The following is an 18,469-nucleotide window of genomic DNA, read 5'->3' on the forward strand; positions in this document are numbered from 1 at the left end:
GACGATCGCGACGATCGCGCGCGAACGCGCGACGGATTCGACGCAAGATGAACGCCGCGCGGCCGGATGCGTCGTACCCCCGACGACGACGAACGGGGCGACGGCGCGACGGCCGATGGCGCGACGGCCGATGGCGGCGACGACGCGACGATCGATGCGAGACTGACCGATGACGACGGCGACGCGACGAACCGCAGGAAAACCACCGACGCGAACCTCGGGAAGCGGCGTAGATCTCGCGCGAAATGTCCGTCGACGCGGCGAGCGCGAGCGCGGGCGCGGGCGTCTTCGGCGCCGTCGGTCGGGTGAAGGAGTCGGCGCAACACGTCTGGGCGCAACAGAAACCGATGAGTGAAATATTGGATGCGTCGGCGTACGCGCGTCCGGTGAGTTTCGGCGACGCGACGTCGAGGATGCAGAAAAACTTAAACTACTTCAGAATCAACTACTTGGTCTTCGCGAGCGCCGTGCTCTCGCTCTTTGTGTTGTTTCATCCGAGCTCGTTGGCGATTTTTGGCTCCGTCGCCGCGGCGTGGGTGTACGTGTTTTCCGTTCGCAGCGAACCGCTTAAGATTGGAGATAGAGAGTTGAGTCATCGCGAGACGTTGATGGGAATGTCCGCGCTGAGCGCGTTCGTAATCTTCATGCTCACGAGCGCGGGCACGGTTTTGTTTAGCGGCCTCGGCGTGGCGTTGCTCGGCGTCGGCGCGCACGCCGCGGCGCGCGTTCCGGACGATTTGTTCGTCGAGGACGCGAACGACAATAAAGGATTCTTCTCGTTCTTAGAGCCTCCTTCGCGTAACGGTCAGGTTTCGTCGGGCACCGTGTAATTACATAAACTCTCAACGCCCCGCCTCGAGCCCGCGGTCGTCCACGCGCGAATCGACGCGCGGCGGATCGATCCCTCGTTCGGTCGGTCGGTCGCGTCATTGACCGTCGCGCCGCGCGCGAGTCGCTCGCGAGTCGGAACCGTCGACGATCGCCGCGCGCCGACGCGTTCGTCGCCGTCATGCACGCCCTCGCGCCGCGCGCCGACGCGAGGCCGTCGTCGTCGGGACGTCGCCATCGTCGACACCGCGCGCGAAATCAAAATCAGCGGACCGCGACGACGTGCGCGTCGACGACGAGCGCGCGAGTGACGCGCGCGGTGAAAGCGCGATCGCGCGCGTCGATCGCGCGAACGTGCGAAACGCGCGCGGTCGGATCGCCGAACGACGAGGCGCTGACGTGGGACGAGATTGAAAACATCGTCAATCGCGACGTGGTGCGAAGCGTCATGACGTCGCGAGTGCTGACGGTGCGACCGGATGAGAGCGTGTTTGAGGCGATGAAATTGTTAGTCGATAATCGAATCAGCGCCGTGCCGGTGGTGAACGCGAGTGGTGAGGTTTTGGGCGTGGTGAGCGAGTACGACCTCATGGCGCGCGTGGGGAAGAAGGAGACGACGAAGAGCGTGGCGGATGACGGGATGTTTCCGCGCGTTGGACGATGCGATGAGTTTAATGGGAACGTGAAAGAAATGTGGAGTCAGTTTCACAACTTGCAAGAGCGCATGTATAAAGCCAGCGGGTCGAAGGTATCGACGGCGATGCACGAGGCGACGACGTGCACGCCGGACATGCCCCTCGTGGAGGCGACGGAATTGATGCTCAACGGTAATCTCGCGCGCATGCCCGTCGTGGACGATCGCGGCGCGTTAGTCGGGATTTTATCTCGCGGCGACATCATGCGCAGGACTTTTCAAGCGTTTCTGTTGGCGCAACAAACGTCGGACAAGGAGTCGTTCGCCAAGGAGGTGATGCGTCTCGATGCGAGCGACCCGAAAATCGTCTCCGAGATCAACGACTCCCCGGGCGTCGTGGAATTCTGCGAGGCGCAGCCGGACGATGATGAGTGTCGCATCTACGAAGATTAAGTCGTACTTTTGTAAATCACCGTTATCCACGCGATTCTTCCGGCTTTGGCTTTGGCTTTTGCTGCCTGGCTTTGGCTGCGGCGCGCCGCGGCGCCGTCGACCGCACAACTCGACGATCGGCGACGCTCGGCGATCGCGATCTCGACGCGAGCGTCCGACGCGAAGCGACATGCCCCGCGCCGAGTCTAAGGCTGGCGGTGGCGCTAAAGCGCGTCGCGCGGCGAAACGCACGAATAAATTCAATCCGAGCGCCGCCGCCGCCGCGCCCGCGCTCGTGAACGTCGGCGACGCGTCGCAGTACGACGATGAGCGCGCGATCGAGCTCGAGCGGAGGAAGAAATCAAACGTTAAGCAAGGGAAGAAGCTTGGCAAGCGAAAGAAGGGAGCGACGAGCGACAAGGAGACTGGTTCGAGCGAGGACGCGGCGCCGAAGAAGAAGCGAAGCGACGCCGCGGCAAACGCGGAGAAGGTGGATTTTAGTAAATTGAGTCGCAAAGAAGCCAAGGCGAAGAGCGATGAGATGAAGGCGCTGAGAAAACCAAACTTTGCGCTGGTGCAGGAGTTGGCGCAGATTTGGGAACGGATGCGAGGCAAAAAGGTGTCCAAGACGGATCGAAGCGCGATGTGCGACGAAATTTACAAAAAGTGCGTGGGGAAGGTTCCCGAGTTGGCAAACAATCACAAAGGTTCGCGCGTGGTGCAGGCGGTGTTGAAATACGGCACTACCGAGCAGTGCGCTAAGATCATGAGCGAAGTGACGCCGCAGATGGCGTTGCTGTCAAAGTCGCTGTACGGGAATTTCCTGGTTCGCAAACTCATAGACGCCGCGGACAAGAAGGAGATACCGGCGCTGGTTGGGAACTTGCGCGGGCAAATCGCGCGATTGGCGCGACATCCCGTGGGGTCACAAATCGTTGAGGCTTTGTTTCACGCGGCTTCGGCGAAAGAAAAGAAGGCGATGACTTTTGAGTTTTACGGTCCAGAATTCGTGCACTTCGGCGCAGCGGACGACGTCAAGTCGCTTCGCGAAGCTTTGCTCCTCAAGCCCGTGGCGCAGCGCCAAGGCATGCTTCGTCACATCAACGTGACGATGATTCCAGTGTTGGAAAAGGGCTTGGTATCTTCATCAGTGATCCATCGGGTATTGGCGGAGTATCTCAGCGTCGGCGGTCCGAGCACAAAAGCCGAGGCGGCGGGATCGATAGCCGCCGCCGGCTTGCTTCGCATGATGCACACGAAGGACGGCGCGCACGCGGTGAATATGATACTTGCACACTCTGGCGCCAAGCAGCGCAAGGGGGTGATCAAGGCGTTGAAAGGTCAAGTTTCGAGGGTATCGCAGGATGATTACGCCCACGTCGTCATCGCCTCGCTCTTCGATTGCGTGGACGACACGCAGTTGTTGGGCAAGGGCGTCGTGAGTGAGCTCAAGGCAGAGAGTTTGGCAGAAGTGGCGTCGCACAAAAACGCTCGGCGTGTGCTGTTGCACATCCTCAATCCTCGATCCACAAGATACTTCCCATCGCACCTGCTCGAGTGCATGCCGGATCCTCAAAAAGTTCGCGAGGACGCCGAAGAAACCGTTGTGGCGATGAAGCGCGGCGGTCAAGCCCAAAAAGATGCGAATAAAGCTGTGGGCAAAGACCTTTCAGATGATGAAGACGATGATGACGATATGGGTACCGTAGATGATGAGTTCGGCGGCGAAGACGAAGAAGAAGCGCCAGAGGGCGACGACGACGACGACGACGACGACGGTTTAGAAGAGGCGCCGGCGGATGGTCCTGATTTTGGCATCGCCAAGAAACCTGCGAGCACGCGCCGCGCCGAACTGTTTCATCAAGGATTGGGAGACTCCCTCGTTGCAGCATGCAGCGTGAACGCGGCGTCGATGTTGCGAAGCAACCTCGCGTCCGACGTGTTGTTCGAAGTCGCTGCGGGCGGGTGTGACGACATCTTTTACAAAACTGTCGGCGACAAAAAGATGACCGACCTATTTGAAGCCATTTCGGAAGCGGTCGCGACATCCATGACATCCGAACAAATCGACGCGGAATTGGGGGAAAAGCTCGAGCCGTTGCACGCAAACTTTTTCTCCACGCGAACGCTTCGTCGCATGGCTTTAGAAGTCAAGCACGCCCAGTTCGTTCCCATTTTCTGGAAAAGTGCGCTGAAGGCGAACTTGAAAACCTGGATCGACGGCCACGGCGCTAAAGTCGTCGCTGCCGTCGTTCGCACGAAAACGGATGCAAAAACGCGCAAAGAAATCCACGCAGCCGTGGGAAAACTGGTCGACAGCGGCGACGCCGCGGCGTGGTCGGAGGGATTTTTCCGCGTCAAGGATGGAGACAAGCCACGAAATTCAGCTGGGAAAGACGAGCAACCGACGTCAAAGAAGGCGAAGAAGGCGAAGAAGGCGTCAAAGTAGACTTTGCGATTGAAATATGATCTAAGAAGTACATTCATTAAACGCACTACAAACGCACTCCCGCCATGTAATATTTTTGTAACAACAGTTCGGACGCTCCGATGTACCGCGCAGCTCAATCGAACCCGACAAGCATGGGCGTGCATTTTTCGTACAAAGCGCGCGGCAATTTCGCCTTGAGCGCGGCGCGCACCTCCTCCGCCTTGTACCGCGCGCTGAAATGAATCAATAAAATAGCTTCGTTCTGGAACTTATCCGCGCGTGCGACGATATCGTCGATGTGCGTGTGCCCGAATCGCTCCGCGTCGTGCTTGCTCACCGCGTCGTCGATGAACGTGCACTCCATGATGAGAAGTTTCGCCCGGAGCGCGTCCGCGTTCGCGGGGTCGTCGATCCAGTCCCCGGTCGTGTCTCCAGTGAACGCCACCTCTGGGACTTCGACTTTATCCGTCACTTGTTCGCCGTCGTCGCGCAACCGCTTAATTTCCGGTCCGCTCAACCCCGCGTACGCGGGCTTCAACTTTTGCTTCGTGCCGTACACGACGTACCCTTGACTCGGCACCGGATGCCTCGTTCTAAAAGCTGCGATTTCAAACAACTTATTCATCGCGTACCGCTCCCCCGGGTCGATCCCGATCGCGCGATGATTCAACTCGCTATCGTCCAACGCTCGCAGCGATTCTATAAACGTCCCGAACGCCTCTCTCCGCGCGCTCGGCAGCAGCACCGTCGGCGGCGTCAGGCTCAACAACCCGCGCGTCGCGATGTACATCCCACACCCTCCGACGTGATCCATGTGCGTGTGACTCAGGCACATCACGTCCGCGTACACGCACCGCTGCGGGCATCGCCCCGAATCGAACGCCACCCCCAGCGCCGGCAGCACCACCGACGTCTCGCGTCCGCCCACGGAGACGCCCTCGATCTTATACCCCGCCAGCTCGTGCACCGCGTGTCGATCGCGATTCTTCGTCCTCTTCTGCGCGGCGTCGTCGCCGTCGCCGTCGCCTTCGCCGTCGCCTTCGCGTCCCGCCGGTCGGTCGCGCGCCGTCGCCATCGCGCGCGTCGTCGTCGTCCGTCGCGTCGCGTCGCGTCGCGCCGTCGCCGTCGCCGTCGCCGTCGCCGTCGACGTCGACGTCGCGCTCGCGCAGGTCGCGCGCGTCGCGACGCGCATGCGACGCGCCGCGCTCCGCGGTCGACCGCGCGCGCGACGGCGACGTCGACCGCGGTCGGTCGCCAAACCCCGAGCGGATGATTGACGACGACGGCAGAGCGCGACGATCGATCGCGCGTCGAGGGCGACGCGAAGCGCGCGCGAGGCAAAACGCGCGAGGCGACGCGCGGCAGACGAAGGCGTCGCGCGAATCGATTCGACGAAGAATCGAGTCTTCGCGCGATTTGATTTTGATTTGATTTTGATTTGATTGATTCGACGCGACGCGACGCCGGGGATGGAACGAGGCGCGCGAACGCGCGCGAATGATGCGCGATGGACGCGAGGGACGATCGGGGCGAGAGGTGCGCGCGAACGGCGCGTCGTCGCGGTGAGAGTGACGACGCGGAGGGTAGGAGGCGACGCGAGCGTCGGCGCGGGAACGTCGAGGACGCGAACGTCGGTGGGGAAAACGCGCGCCGTGAACGGAGAGCGCGATGGTGAAGGCGGCGCGAACGATGAGGGAGACGCGGTGAGGGAGTACGGGACGTTTGGTTCGAGCGCGTCGTTCGCTCGAGACGCGGCGCCGGGGGAGGCGGCGGCGAGCGTGGCGGTGTACGTCGCGCGCGCGGTCGCGCTCGTCGTCGTCTCCGATATCGCGGCGTGGACGGTGACGCTGTATGGAGGGGGGATACCGGCCGCGATGCGCTCGCTGGTGATTTTTGGCGGCATGTCCGTGGTGTACTACGGCGCGTACGTCGCGCGATGGAATCGGTCGATGTTTGATTTGGCGACGCGCTTGGTCGCCGCGGCGGCGATTGGTTCGAGCTCGGTGATCTTTGGTACCGCTTTGGCGCTGAAAGTGATTCCGAGGCCGATGATGCAAGTGTTGGCCATCTTGCTCGCGTCGACGGTGGCGCCGCTGTTGGGCGTATACGTCGAAGAGTTGCGTTTGCACCGTACGTCGACGAGGCGTACGAGACTGATGATATTGTCGGACTGCTCGCTTTACGGTTCGTGGGACGCCGTCGCCGGCACTGTGGCGTGGGCATGCGCCTTCAACCAGTCCGCTGACGCCTTCGGCCCCGCGCTAGCGCAGAGTTCATTTGTCGCGTTTATCGTCGCCGCCGCGTGTCGTTGGATGCGAGCCATGTACGTATTGTACGTTATCGATCACTGGATCATTCAGACGGTCGCCGCGATGTCGCAAGAGTTCACAGAGACGGTGTCGCGAGCGACCGTTGTCGTTATGGAAGAAGTTTCGCGAGCGCCGATCGTCGTTAAGGAAACAGTTTCGCGAGTTTCTGTCGCGATTGCGGAAACGGTGACCCAAACGCCCGACGTGGTTTCGCACAATGACGAATCTCCGCAACCAGTCGCAGAGCCGAAGATGCACGAACGCTCGGACAATAACGAAGCCGCCGTCGCGAGCGTAAAAATGCGGGTTGCGAGAGAACCTCAGCCAGTTGTCATGGAGTCGGCGCCTTCATCCGACGCCGCGCCTGTAGCAGGCGAAAGCGTGAGTGTCACTCAGCAGCCCGATGAACGGCGTATTGAGTACGCGCCTCCGTATACCGCGGTAATTCGTGAGCAGGATCCTCGTCCAGAACCGCCGCGTGTCGTATACGCGCCCGCGTTTGTCGTGGTGGAAGAGGCATCGACGTCGTCTTCTACGGAATCCGACGTCACTCAACCGCTCGAGTCAAAGCGTCGCCGTCGACAGCGGAAGCGACAGTATCGCCGCCGTGAGTCGCTGGCGAAGAATACTATAGACATGAGCGAGATTGTGTCGAAAGAAGTTAACATAGCGCTGAACATGGGCGTTTCGATTGAGGCGGAGCTTCAGCGCATGTTGGATCGACGTCAATCGACGCTGAACGACATGAAAAACCAGCAAGCGAATCCAATTTCTATCGCGCAAGTGGAAGCGGATATTGCCGCGCTGCGTGCTGAGCTGAGACGAGCCACGACATCACGCGAACAATTTCAACGAGCTCAAACGTCGTATGAGAGCGATCTAGAGATGTGGATGGAATCGATACGCGCGGCGGCGGCGGTCTCGCGATTGGACTACGCAATCGATTCACTAAAAAACGCATCGGTCGCCGACGACCCGCAGGTCAAGGAACTCATTGATCAAAGGGCTGTTTGGGGGTTGCGTTTGGTCAGCTCTCAAATATTTACGATTGTTGAATTGCAGGATTCACTTGACTCTGGGGAAGCACGTTCTTCCGCGCGCATAGCAGAATTACGAGGAGCTATAGAAAGTTTGGAGCTCAAATTGACTCGTTTGCAAGAAGAAAAGACGCAGAGCGTCGATAACCGTATTCTTTTGGAGGATCGTCTGCAGAAATTGAATCTTGAAATCGATTCTGTTCGGGAAAGAGAGCGCGTTGCGCAAGAAGACTGGCAAAGAGAGCGCCTGCGCCTGGAAGTTGAGCTCGAAGCTTCAGTCAAGGAACTTCAAACTGCCACGAGAACCGTCGACGACGCTCTCAAGGCGAAGTTAGAACTCCTTGCTAAGCTGCAGACCGCTCAAGATCAGAGCGACACTGATGCAGAGGCGATTCGGCGTCTCGAACATGAAACTGAAACTCTGCAAACGAAGCTCAAGTCCCTCACCGAGCAGCTATCTGTCGCAAATGCTAGTGTTGAACAAATCAATTCGCGTCGATTTGACTTAGAATCGCAACTGCGAGCAAAGGCAACTGAGTTAGACTTGGCAAACGCCAATCGTGCCGATACTTCATTAGTTGAAGAGCTGAGGCGTCAAGTGAAGAATCTATCTACGGAGATCTGTTGGCTCAGAGATCAAAAATCGAGAGAAGGAAGCGAAGCAGAAGCAGTACTTCAAAAGCAACTCGCAGAGGCTCGTACGCAACTCGAAATCCAGCGAAATGAATTAGAAATCGAAGCCAAGGCTGAAATTTCCGAATTGAAGCGATCCATGGATGTTATCCGCGAGGAGATGGAACGTCTAACGTCGGAGATGTCAGAGAAGACTGAAAAGAGTTTAGAGTATCAACGAATAGTTCAAGAGCGTCAAAAAGAGATTGAAAGTCTTACGAAAAACAAAGAGTTGGCCGCTCGCGCAATCGATGAGTCAAAGAAAAACTTGGCTCAGGCTCAGGAAGCGCTGGAGACGAAGCAAAAAGCACTAGATGACCGTGTTTCTCAGGTTGCAAGCTTATCTTTGGATCTTGCAGCGAGTGAGGAGAAAACGCTCACTCTTGAGCGCGAACTCTCAGCATCATGTCAACGCTCACAAGAGCTCGAAGAACTCATCTCCAGTCTTCGCTCGTACTCAGAATCACGCGATGCCTTGCTTGCTGACATAGATTTACTTCTCGGCAACGAAAACGACGAGCGCGAAGCGATGTTACGAGGCAGTAAGAACGCATCTGACCTCGTTGAGCGCATACAGAAACGTCTTCGAAGAGAAGTTGTCCTCGAGAAGAAGCTTGACCAAGCTCAGCTGCTCGAACAGGTAGGTCTCACAGTCGAAGAATTGAAAACACGTGAAGCCGCATCACTTTGGTGGAAGGATCTAGTTCAAATTGGTTCTAAGGCTCTGGAAACGATTCAGAGCACCGCAGTGGATCTATCTAAGGGGACAGTCACGGCTTCATTGTTAGAGCGATCGATCAGTCTACGAGCGAAAGAGCTGCAGAATATCACCAGCGAACCGCAATACCAGAGATTGCAAAAAAGCTTCAATGATCTGAAGCGTCTTTCCGAAGCCGCAGAGCGAAAGTTGCAAGAAAAAGAGCGAAAGATAAAATCATTGAAGGCCGATAGCAAAGAGTCAGCTGCGGAATTGAAGGCGCTTACCTCAGAATTGGCCTCCGTGAAAGAAGATCTTAAATACATCAGAGATATTGCAAAAGAAGAGCGTGATGAACAGATTCAGCGCATAGAATCTCTCATGTTAGAGGTTGATTCATTCGAAAACGCCAAATTTGATGGTGAAGAGGCAGTACGCTTTAGAAACGAAGCAGCGAAGCTTCGAGGGATGAAAATTCGGTTGGAAGCTGAGCTCAAGTTGAGTCAAGATCTCGCAGAGACAGCGAGCAGCGAACTGGCTCGAGCTCGCGAAGAGCACGATGTCGTCATCACGCAGTTGAGTGAAGAAATAGCAGCTCTTGAACTCGACATCACAGTTAAATCTGAAGCGATCGAAAAGTTGGAGTCAAAGACGAATAATATTGAGGTCAAGTTGGGCTCCGATCTTGAGAGCGCGTTAGCAAAACTGAACACCACGCTCGAAGAACTCGATAAAAAGTCCACGGATTTTGCATCTCTTGAAAGCGCATCGGTTGAACAAAAGCGAAACTTTGAGAAGCACGTGGACGAGCTTGAAAAGCGCCTGGGTGCTTCCGAGGCTGAAGTGCAAAGATTGATACAAGATAGAGATCTGGCTATTGAGGCCAAAGACAACGAAATGGTTTCGAAAATTCTTTCGCAGTCCGCTATCGTGTCCGATCTCGAGTCTGAGCGCGACGCGCTGCGTTCGCAGCTCGCCGACCTTTCGTCCGCTCGCGACTCTGAGCTGGCGTCTGTGCGCGCGGATCTTGAGTCCCAGCTTCGCGAGCGCGAGGAGGACATCGAGCGCGTGCGTTCTGAGCTCGACGAGTCCAAGGCGGCACTTGAGTCTGAGCGCGACGCGCTGCAGTCGGAGCTCGAGCGCGTGCTTTCTCAGGTGCCCGAGGTTGACGCGTCGCAGTCCGCTATCGTGTCCGATCTCGAGTCTGAGCGCGACGCGCTGCGTTCGCAGCTCGCCGACCTTTCGTCCGCTCGCGACTCTGAGTTGGCGTCTGTGCGCGCGGATCTTGAGTCCCAGCTTCGCGAGCGCGAGGAGGACATCGAGCGCGTGCGTTCTGAGCTCGACGAGTCCAAGGCGGCACTTGAGTCTGAGCGCGACGCGCTGCAGTCGGAGCTCGAGCGCGTGCTTTCTCAGGTGCCCGAGGTTGACGCGTCGCAGTCCGCTGCCGTGTCCGATCTCGAGTCTGAGCGCGACGCGCTGCGTTCGCAGCTCGCCGACCTTTCGTCCGCTCGCGACTCTGAGTTGGCGTCTGTGCGCGCGGATCTTGAGTCCCAGCTTCGCGAGCGCGAGGAGGACATCGAGCGCGTGCGTTCTGAGCTCGACGAGTCCAAGGCGGCACTTGAGTCTGAGCGCGACGCGCTGCAGTCGGAGCTCGAGCGCGTGCTTTCTCAGGTGCCCGAGGTTGACGCGTCGCAGTCCGCTATCGTGTCCGATCTCGAGTCTGAGCGCGACGCGCTGCGTTCGCAGCTCGCCGACCTTTCGTCCGCTCGCGACTCTGAGTTGGCGTCTGTGCGCGCGGATCTTGAGTCCCAGCTTCGCGAGCGCGAGGAGGACATCGAGCGCGTGCGTTCTGAGCTCGACGAGTCCAAGGCGGCACTTGAGTCTGAGCGCGACGCGCTGCAGTCGGAGCTCGAGCGCGTGCTTTCTCAGGTGCCCGAGGTTGACGCGTCGCAGTCCGCTGCCGTGTCCGATCTCGAGTCTGAGCGCGACGCGCTGCGTTCGCAGCTCGCCGACCTTTCGTCCGCTCGCGACTCTGAGTTGGCGTCTGTGCGCGCGGATCTTGAGTCCCAGCTTCGCGAGCGCGAGGAGGACATCGAGCGCGTGCGTTCTGAGCTCGACGAGTCCAAGGCGGCACTTGAGTCTGAGCGCGACGCGCTGCAGTCGGAGCTCGAGCGCGTGCTTTCTCAGGTGCCCGAGGTTGACGCGTCGCAGTCCGCTATCGTGTCCGATCTCGAGTCTGAGCGCGACGCGCTGCGTTCGCAGCTCGCCGACCTTTCGTCCGCTCGCGACTCTGAGTTGGCGTCTGTGCGCGCGGATCTTGAGTCCCAGCTTCGCGAGCGCGAGGAGGACATCGAGCGCGTGCGTTCTGAGCTCGACGAGTCCAAGGCGGCACTTGAGTCTGAGCGCGACGCGCTGCAGTCGGAGCTCGAGCGCGTGCTTTCTCAGGTGCCCGAGGTTGACGCGTCGCAGTCCGCTGCCGTGTCCGATCTCGAGTCTGAGCGCGACGCGCTGCGTTCGCAGCTCGCCGACCTTTCGTCCGCTCGCGACTCTGAGTTGGCGTCTGTGCGCGCGGATCTTGAGTCCCAGCTTCGCGAGCGCGAGGAGGACATCGAGCGCGTGCGTTCTGAGCTCGACGAGTCCAAGGCGGCACTTGAGTCTGAGCGCGACGCGCTGCAGTCGGAGCTCGAGCGCGTGCTTTCTCAGGTGCCCGAGGTTGACGCGTCGCAGTCCGCTGCCGTGTCCGATCTCGAGTCTGAGCGCGACGCGCTGCGTTCGCAGCTCGCCGACCTTTCGTCCGCTCGCGACTCTGAGTTGGCGTCTGTGCGCGCGGATCTTGAGTCCCAGCTTCGCGAGCGCGAGGAGGACATCGAGCGCGTGCGTTCTGAGCTCGACGAGTCCAAGGCGGCACTTGAGTCTGAGCGCGACGCGCTGCAGTCGGAGCTCGAGCGCGTGCTTTCTCAGGTGCCCGAGGTTGACGCGTCGCAGTCCGCTGCCGTGTCCGATCTCGAGTCTGAGCGCGACGCGCTGCGTTCGCAGCTCGCCGACCTTTCGTCCGCTCGCGACTCTGAGTTGGCGTCTGTGCGCGCGGATCTTGAGTCCCAGCTTCGCGAGCGCGAGGAGGACATCGAGCGCGTGCGTTCTGAGCTCGACGAGTCCAAGGCGGCACTTGAGTCTGAGCGCGACGCGCTGCAGTCGGAGCTCGAGCGCGTGCTTTCTCAGGTGCCCGAGGTTGACGCGTCGCAGTCCGCTGCCATGTCCGATCTCGAGTCTGAGCGCGACGCGCTGCGTTCGCAGCTCTCTGAGCTTCGTCAAATGTCCTCCGAATCCATCGCAGGACTCCAGCAGCAATTAGTCGCATTTTCGGCGGAGGCGGACTCTGCGGCTTCCTTGAGAAAAACAGTTAAAGAGTTGAAGGCAACTATCAGACAGCGCGAAAATTTGCTTTCTGAAACGGTGTTCGATCCGATGTTGAATGATGACTTGGACCGTATGAACGATGAGCTTGCATCGAAGAGTGCGGAACTAGATTCTGCACGGACGAAGTTGCAGTCGACTCTTAATAAGTTAAAAGAACGCGAGGAGCAGGCTGAATCTTCGCAAGCTGTTGCAAGTGCTGTCATAGATGAGATCCGCGCCGAGCTTTTGAATGCAAACGAAAAGTTGGCTGCTCGTGAGTCATACGCCAACGCTGTTGAGTTGGCGCTGCGGTCAGAACTCACAGAAAGAGAGAAAGAAATTGCGCTTTTGCGTGTCAAGGTAGCTAAAATTCTCGATGACAGCACGAACAAGCAGACAAGTCTCACCACTGCGCTCGATTCTGCGCAGTCTGAGATTGAGCGCCTCACTCGCGAGCTCGAGGATGTTGAGCAGAGCAAGCAAGTGGCCATGAAGGAGTCATTTGAGCGCAACGAATCGCAGATTGCGTCTCTGAACGCCGCGCACCGCGAGTTGGATCAGCGCCTGCGAGACGAGCTCGACGCGGCGCTCAAAGCGAAGGCAAGTCTTGAGAAGGAGCTCAGCGACCGCGCGGAATCCACCGCTGCTACCGAAACAGCGAAGCGCAACGCCGAAGCACTGAGCGAAAGCTTGCAATCGCAGCTTGATGCACTGTCCACGCAGCGTGCTGAGCTCGAGCAGCGGCTGGTCAAGCGCGAGGAGGAGCTCGTCGCTGAGCTTGACGCAGCCAAGCATGAAGCCACAGCGCAGGCCGCACGTTTTGCACAACTTGGCGAGGCGGCCTCAGATCACGCACACGACGAGGTTGATAAACTTAAGTCCGAAGTGGAACGACTCGAGTTTGAGCTCGGCGCTGTGAAAAACGAGCTGACAAGCGCGACGTCGACTGCGAAAGCGGACATTGCGAGGCTTACGGATGAACTTGCAAGCGCCAGCGCCGCGCGAGACGCCGTGGCTGAAACCGCTCATCCAGAAGAAGACGGGTCATCGGAGTCCGCATCGGCGTTCGAAGCCATGAGACGCGACATGACTCGTCTCGAGTCGGAGCTTGCCGCCGCTCTCGCGGAGCTTGCGGAGCTCGAATCGCCTCGCGAGTCAGAGTCCTCAGATACTGAAGCTATTCGCGAGTTCACCACTGCGCTCGATTCTGCGCAGTCTGAGATTGAGCGCCTCACTCGCGAGCTCGAGGATGTTGAGCAGAGCAAGCAAGTGGCCATGAAGGAGTCATTTGAGCGCAACGAATCGCAGATTGCGTCTCTGAACGCCGCGCACCGCGAGTTGGATCAGCGCCTGCGAGACGAGCTCGACGCGGCGCTCAAAGCGAAGGCAAGTCTTGAGGAGCGCAGCGACCGCGCGGAATCCACCGCTGCTACCGAAACAGCGAAGCGCAACGCCGAAGCACTGAGCGAAAGCTTGCAATCGCAGCTTGATGCACTGTCCACGCAGCGTGCTGAGCTCGAGCAGCGGCTAGTCAAGCGCGAGGAGGAGCTCGTCGCTGAGCTTGACGCAGCCAAGCATGAAGCCACAGCGCAGGCCGCACGTTTTGCACAACTTGGCGAGGCGGCCTCAGATCACGCACACGACGAGGTTGATAAACTTAAGTCCGAAGTGGAACGACTCGAGTTTGAGCTCGGCGCTGTGAAAAACGAGCTGACAAGCGCGACGTCGACTGCGAAAGCGGACATTGCGAGGCTTACGGATGAACTTGCAAGCGCCAGCGCCGCGCGAGACGCCGTGGCTGAAACCGCTCATCCAGAAGAAGACGGGTCATCGGAGTCCGCATCGGCGTTCGAAGCCATGAGACGCGACATGACTCGTCTCGAGTCGGAGCTTGCCGCCGCTCTCGCGGAGCTTGCGGAGCTCGAATCGCCTCGCGAGTCAGAGTCCTCAGATACTGAAGCTATTCGCGAGTTCACCACTGCGCTCGATTCTGCGCAGTCTGAGATTGAGCGCCTCACTCGCGAGCTCGAGGATGTTGAGCAGAGCAAGCAAGTGGCCATGAAGGAGTCATTTGAGCGCAACGAATCGCAGATTGCGTCTCTGAACGCCGCGCACCGCGAGTTGGATCAGCGCCTGCGAGACGAGCTCGACGCGGCGCTCAAAGCGAAGGCAAGTCTTGAGAAGGAGCGCAGCGACCGCGCGGAATCCACCGCTGCTACCGAAACAGCGAAGCGCAACGCCGAAGCACTGAGCGAAAGCTTGCAATCGCAGCTTGATGCACTGTCCACGCAGCGTGCTGAGCTCGAGCAGCGGCTAGTCAAGCGCGAGGAGGAGCTCGTCGCTGAGCTTGACGCAGCCAAGCATGAAGCCACAGCGCAGGCCGCACGTTTTGCACAACTTGGCGAGGCGGCCTCAGATCACGCACACGACGAGGTTGATAAACTTAAGTCCGAAGTGGAACGACTCGAGTTTGAGCTCGGCGCTGTGAAAAACGAGCTGACAAGCGCGACGTCGACTGCGAAAGCGGACATTGCGAGGCTTACGGATGAACTTGCAAGCGCCAGCGCCGCGCGAGACGCCGTGGCTGAAACCGCTCATCCAGAAGAAGACGGGTCATCGGAGTCTGCATCGGCGTTCGAAGCCATGAGACGCGACATGACTCGTCTCGAGTCGGAGCTTGCCGCCGCTCTCGCGGAGCTTGCGGAGCTCGAATCGCCTCGCGAGTCAGAGTCCTCAGATACTGAAGCTATTCGCGAGTTCACCACTGCGCTCGATTCTGCGCAGTCTGAGATTGAGCGCCTCACTCGCGAGCTCGAGGATGTTGAGCAGAGCAAGCAAGTGGCCATGAAGGAGTCATTTGAGCGCAACGAATCGCAGATTGCGTCTCTGAACGCCGCGCACCGCGAGTTGGATCAGCGCCTGCGAGACGAGCTCGACGCGGCGCTCAAAGCGAAGGCAAGTCTTGAGAAGGAGCTCAGCGACCGCGCGGAATCCACCGCTGCTACCGAAATAGCGAAGCGCAACGCCGAAGCACTGAGCGAAAGCTTGCAATCGCAGCTTGATGCTTCTCGCGCTGAAGAGGCGAAGCTCCGTGATGAGCTCAATCATTTTCAGGAGCTTGCACGAGAGGAGATTTCAGCACTCCATAATGAAATTACCGAAATAAAATTCACGTCGCAAGAAAGTCAAGCGTCGCTTGGAGAATCACCGTGGCCGAGTATCACAATTTCCACCCTTGCGGGTCTTAACGAGATGATGTCTCGGGGATCTGAATTCGGGAGTGAAGGCTTAGATTGGCTTGAGCACGCCGCACACGAAGTACAAGCGCTTGAAAAGTCCGTGTTGGATGCGACGGCTGAGCTCGAGTTACGAGAGAATGAATATGAACAAACTATTGCACAGTTGCAAGATAGTGTTCGTGACGCGGAAACTGACCTCAACTCGCAGAAGAGTCTGGCTAGCGCAGCTTTGAGCGACGTCGAGCATCTGAATGATAAATTGGCCGAACGCGATGAGGAGCTGGCATCACTCCGGCTCGAACTCGCGAACTTGGTTTCAGATGACGTCACACGCGAGCTTGAATTAACGATCAGTAATTTGAGGATACAGCTGACCGCAAAAGATAACGAGTTGAATGGAGCTGTCGCGTCGTTGAATGATTTGGAAAACGACAAGAGAGCTATAGAAGAAGCAATGTCCGAACTACAAGCTGCAGCTGACATGCAAGCAGCTCGAGTGCAAACATCGATTGAGCAAATATCAAGTTTGAATGTTGAGCTGGCCAAGCGCTCTGCAGCTCTTGATGCTAGTTGGGATAATCTTTCTCACGCTGAATCACGCGCACGTTTTGCCGAGCAAGAGCGAGACGACGTTCGCCGGCTTTTTGAGGAGCGACTTGCTGTGAAAGAGCGAGCACTACGCGAGACACAAGGAGATGTTGAACATCTTCGTCAGACGGTGCGTAATCTTCAGGATAAATTGAAAGCACATAGATATGCACGTTCTGAGACCGAAGCTGGTCATCCAGAAGAAGACGGGTCATCGGAGTCTGCATCGGCGTTCGAAGCCATGAGACGCGACATGACTCGTCTCGAGTCGGAGCTTGCCGCCGCTCTCGCGGAGCTTGCGGAGCTCGAATCGCCTCGCGAGTCAGAGTCCTCAGATACTGAAGCTATTCGCGAGTTCACCACTGCGCTCGATTCTGCGCAGTCTGAGATTGAGCGCCTCACTCGCGAGCTCGAGGATGTTGAGCAGAGCAAGCAAGTGGCCATGAAGGAGTCATTTGAGCGCAACGAATCGCAGATTGCGTCTCTGAACGCCGCGCACCGCGAGTTGGATCAGCGCCTGCGAGACGAGCTCGACGCGGCGCTCAAAGCGAAGGCAAGTCTTGAGAAGGAGCTCAGCGACCGCGCGGAATCCACCGCTGCTACCGAAACAGCGAAGCGCAACGCCGAAGCACTGAGCGAAAGCTTGCAATCGCAGCTTGATGGAAAAACTTGAGTCATTGCGCCGTGAGCACGAAACAAAACTGAACGACATGCGTGAGTCTGCAACACAACAACGCGCGGATCTTGAGTCCCAGCTTCGCGAGCGCGAGGAGGACATCGAGCGCGTGCGTTCTGAGCTCGACGAGTCCAAGGCGGCACTTGAGTCTGAGCGCGACGCGCTGCAGTCGGAGCTCGAGCGCGTGCTTTCTCAGGTGTCTGAGTCTGAGTCTCTGCAGTCCGCTGCCGTGTCCGATCTCGAGTCTGAGCGCGACGCGCTGCGTTCGCAGCTCGCCGACCTTTCGTCCGCTCGCGACTCTGAGTTGGCGTCTGTGCGCGCGGATCTTGAGTCCCAGCTTCGCGAGCGCGAGGAGGACATCGAGCGCGTGCGTTCTGAGCTCGACGAGTCCAAGGCGGCACTTGAGTCTGAGCGCGACGCGCTGCAGTCGGAGCTCGAGCGCGTGCTTTCTCAGGTGTCTGAGTCTGAGTCTCTGCAGTCCGCTGCCGTGTCCGATCTCGAGTCTGAGCGCGACGCGCTGCGTTCGCAGCTCGCCGACCTTTCGTCCGCTCGCGACTCTGAGTTGGCGTCTGTGCGCGCGGATCTTGAGTCCCAGCTTCGCGAGCGCGAGGAGGACATCGAGCGCGTGCGTTCTGAGCTCGACGAGTCCAAGGCGGCACTTGAGTCTGAGCGCGACGCGCTGCAGTCGGAGCTCGAGCGCGTGCTTTCTCAGGTGTCTGAGTCTGAGTCTCTGCAGTCCGCTGCCGTGTCCGATCTCGAGTCTGAGCGCGACGCGCTGCGTTCGCAGCTCGCCGACCTTTCGTCCGCTCGCGACTCTGAGTTGGCGTCTGTGCGCGCGGATCTTGAGTCCCAGCTTCGCGAGCGCGAGGAGGACATCGAGCGCGTGCGTTCTGAGCTCGACGAGTCCAAGGCGGCACTTGAGTCTGAGCGCGACGCGCTGCAGTCGGAGCTCGAGCGCGTGCTTTCTCAGGTGTCTGAGTCTGAGTCTCTGCAGTCCGCTGCCGTGTCCGATCTCGAGTCTGAGCGCGACGCGCTGCGTTCGCAGCTCGCCGACCTTTCGTCCGCTCGCGACTCTGAGTTGGCGTCTGTGCGCGCGGATCTTGAGTCCCAGCTTCGCGAGCGCGAGGACGACATCGAGCGCGTGCGTTCTGAGCTCGACGAGTCCAAGGCGGCACTTGAGTCTGAGCGCGACGCGCTGCAGTCGGAGCTCGAGCGCGTGCTTTCTCAGGTGCCCGAGGTTGACGCGTCGCAGTCCGCTGCCGTGTCCGATCTCGAGTCTGAGCGCGACGCGCTGCGTTCGCAGCTCGCCGACCTTTCGTCCGCTCGCGACTCTGAGTTGGCGTCTGTGCGCGCGGATCTTGAGTCCCAGCTTCGCGAGCGCGAGGAGGACATCGAGCGCGTGCGTTCTGAGCTCGACGAGTCCAAGGCGGCACTTGAGTCTGAGCGCGACGCGCTGCAGTCGGAGCTCGAGCGCGTGCTTTCTCAGGTGCCCGAGGTTGACGCGTCGCAGTCCGCTGCCGTGTCCGATCT

General features: G+C 58.9%; 5 protein-coding genes across 5 annotated transcripts; 4 read left to right on the forward strand and 1 right to left on the reverse strand.

Annotated features, from left to right (window-relative positions):
* Positions 1-245: 245 nt before the first annotated feature.
* Positions 246-830, forward strand: OSTLU_44260 (predicted protein; the record flags this gene model as incomplete). The annotated part of the gene is made up of 1 exon (XM_001420199.1): positions 246-830. One exon carries the CDS (start codon positions 246-248, stop codon positions 828-830), a length of 585 nt encoding a protein of 194 aa, XP_001420236.1.
* Positions 831-1,264: 434 nt separating this feature from the next.
* On the forward strand, positions 1,265-1,732 carry OSTLU_8994 (predicted protein; the record flags this gene model as incomplete). The annotated part of the gene is made up of 2 exons (XM_001420200.1): positions 1,265-1,480; positions 1,550-1,732. Coding segments are annotated over 2 exons (399 nt in total), but the record flags the coding sequence as incomplete, so codon positions are not given.
* A 352-nt stretch (positions 1,733-2,084) lies between these two features.
* OSTLU_44147 (predicted protein) lies at positions 2,085-4,343 on the forward strand (the record flags this gene model as incomplete). The annotated part of the gene is made up of 2 exons (XM_001420201.1): positions 2,085-3,497; positions 3,612-4,343. The coding sequence occupies 2 exons, from the start codon at positions 2,085-2,087 to the stop codon at positions 4,341-4,343; spliced, it is 2,145 nt and encodes a 714-aa protein (XP_001420238.1).
* Positions 4,344-4,377: 34 nt separating this feature from the next.
* Positions 4,378-5,400, reverse strand: OSTLU_26345 (predicted protein; the record flags this gene model as incomplete). Its single annotated transcript, XM_001420362.1, has 1 exon — positions 4,378-5,400. The coding sequence occupies one exon, from the start codon at positions 5,398-5,400 to the stop codon at positions 4,459-4,461; it is 942 nt and encodes a 313-aa protein (XP_001420399.1). The 3' UTR covers positions 4,378-4,458.
* A 709-nt stretch (positions 5,401-6,109) lies between these two features.
* Positions 6,110-16,936, forward strand: OSTLU_88532 (predicted protein; the record flags this gene model as incomplete). The annotated part of the gene is made up of 1 exon (XM_001420202.1): positions 6,110-16,936. A coding segment is annotated over one exon (10,827 nt), but the record flags the coding sequence as incomplete, so codon positions are not given.
* Between the last annotated feature and the right edge of the window lie 1,533 nt (positions 16,937-18,469).

The sequence above is a fragment of the Ostreococcus lucimarinus genome, chromosome 11 (genome assembly GCF_000092065.1).
Source record: "Ostreococcus lucimarinus CCE9901 chromosome 11, complete sequence".
Taxonomy (NCBI): Eukaryota; Viridiplantae; Chlorophyta; class Mamiellophyceae; order Mamiellales; family Bathycoccaceae; genus Ostreococcus; species Ostreococcus sp. 'lucimarinus'.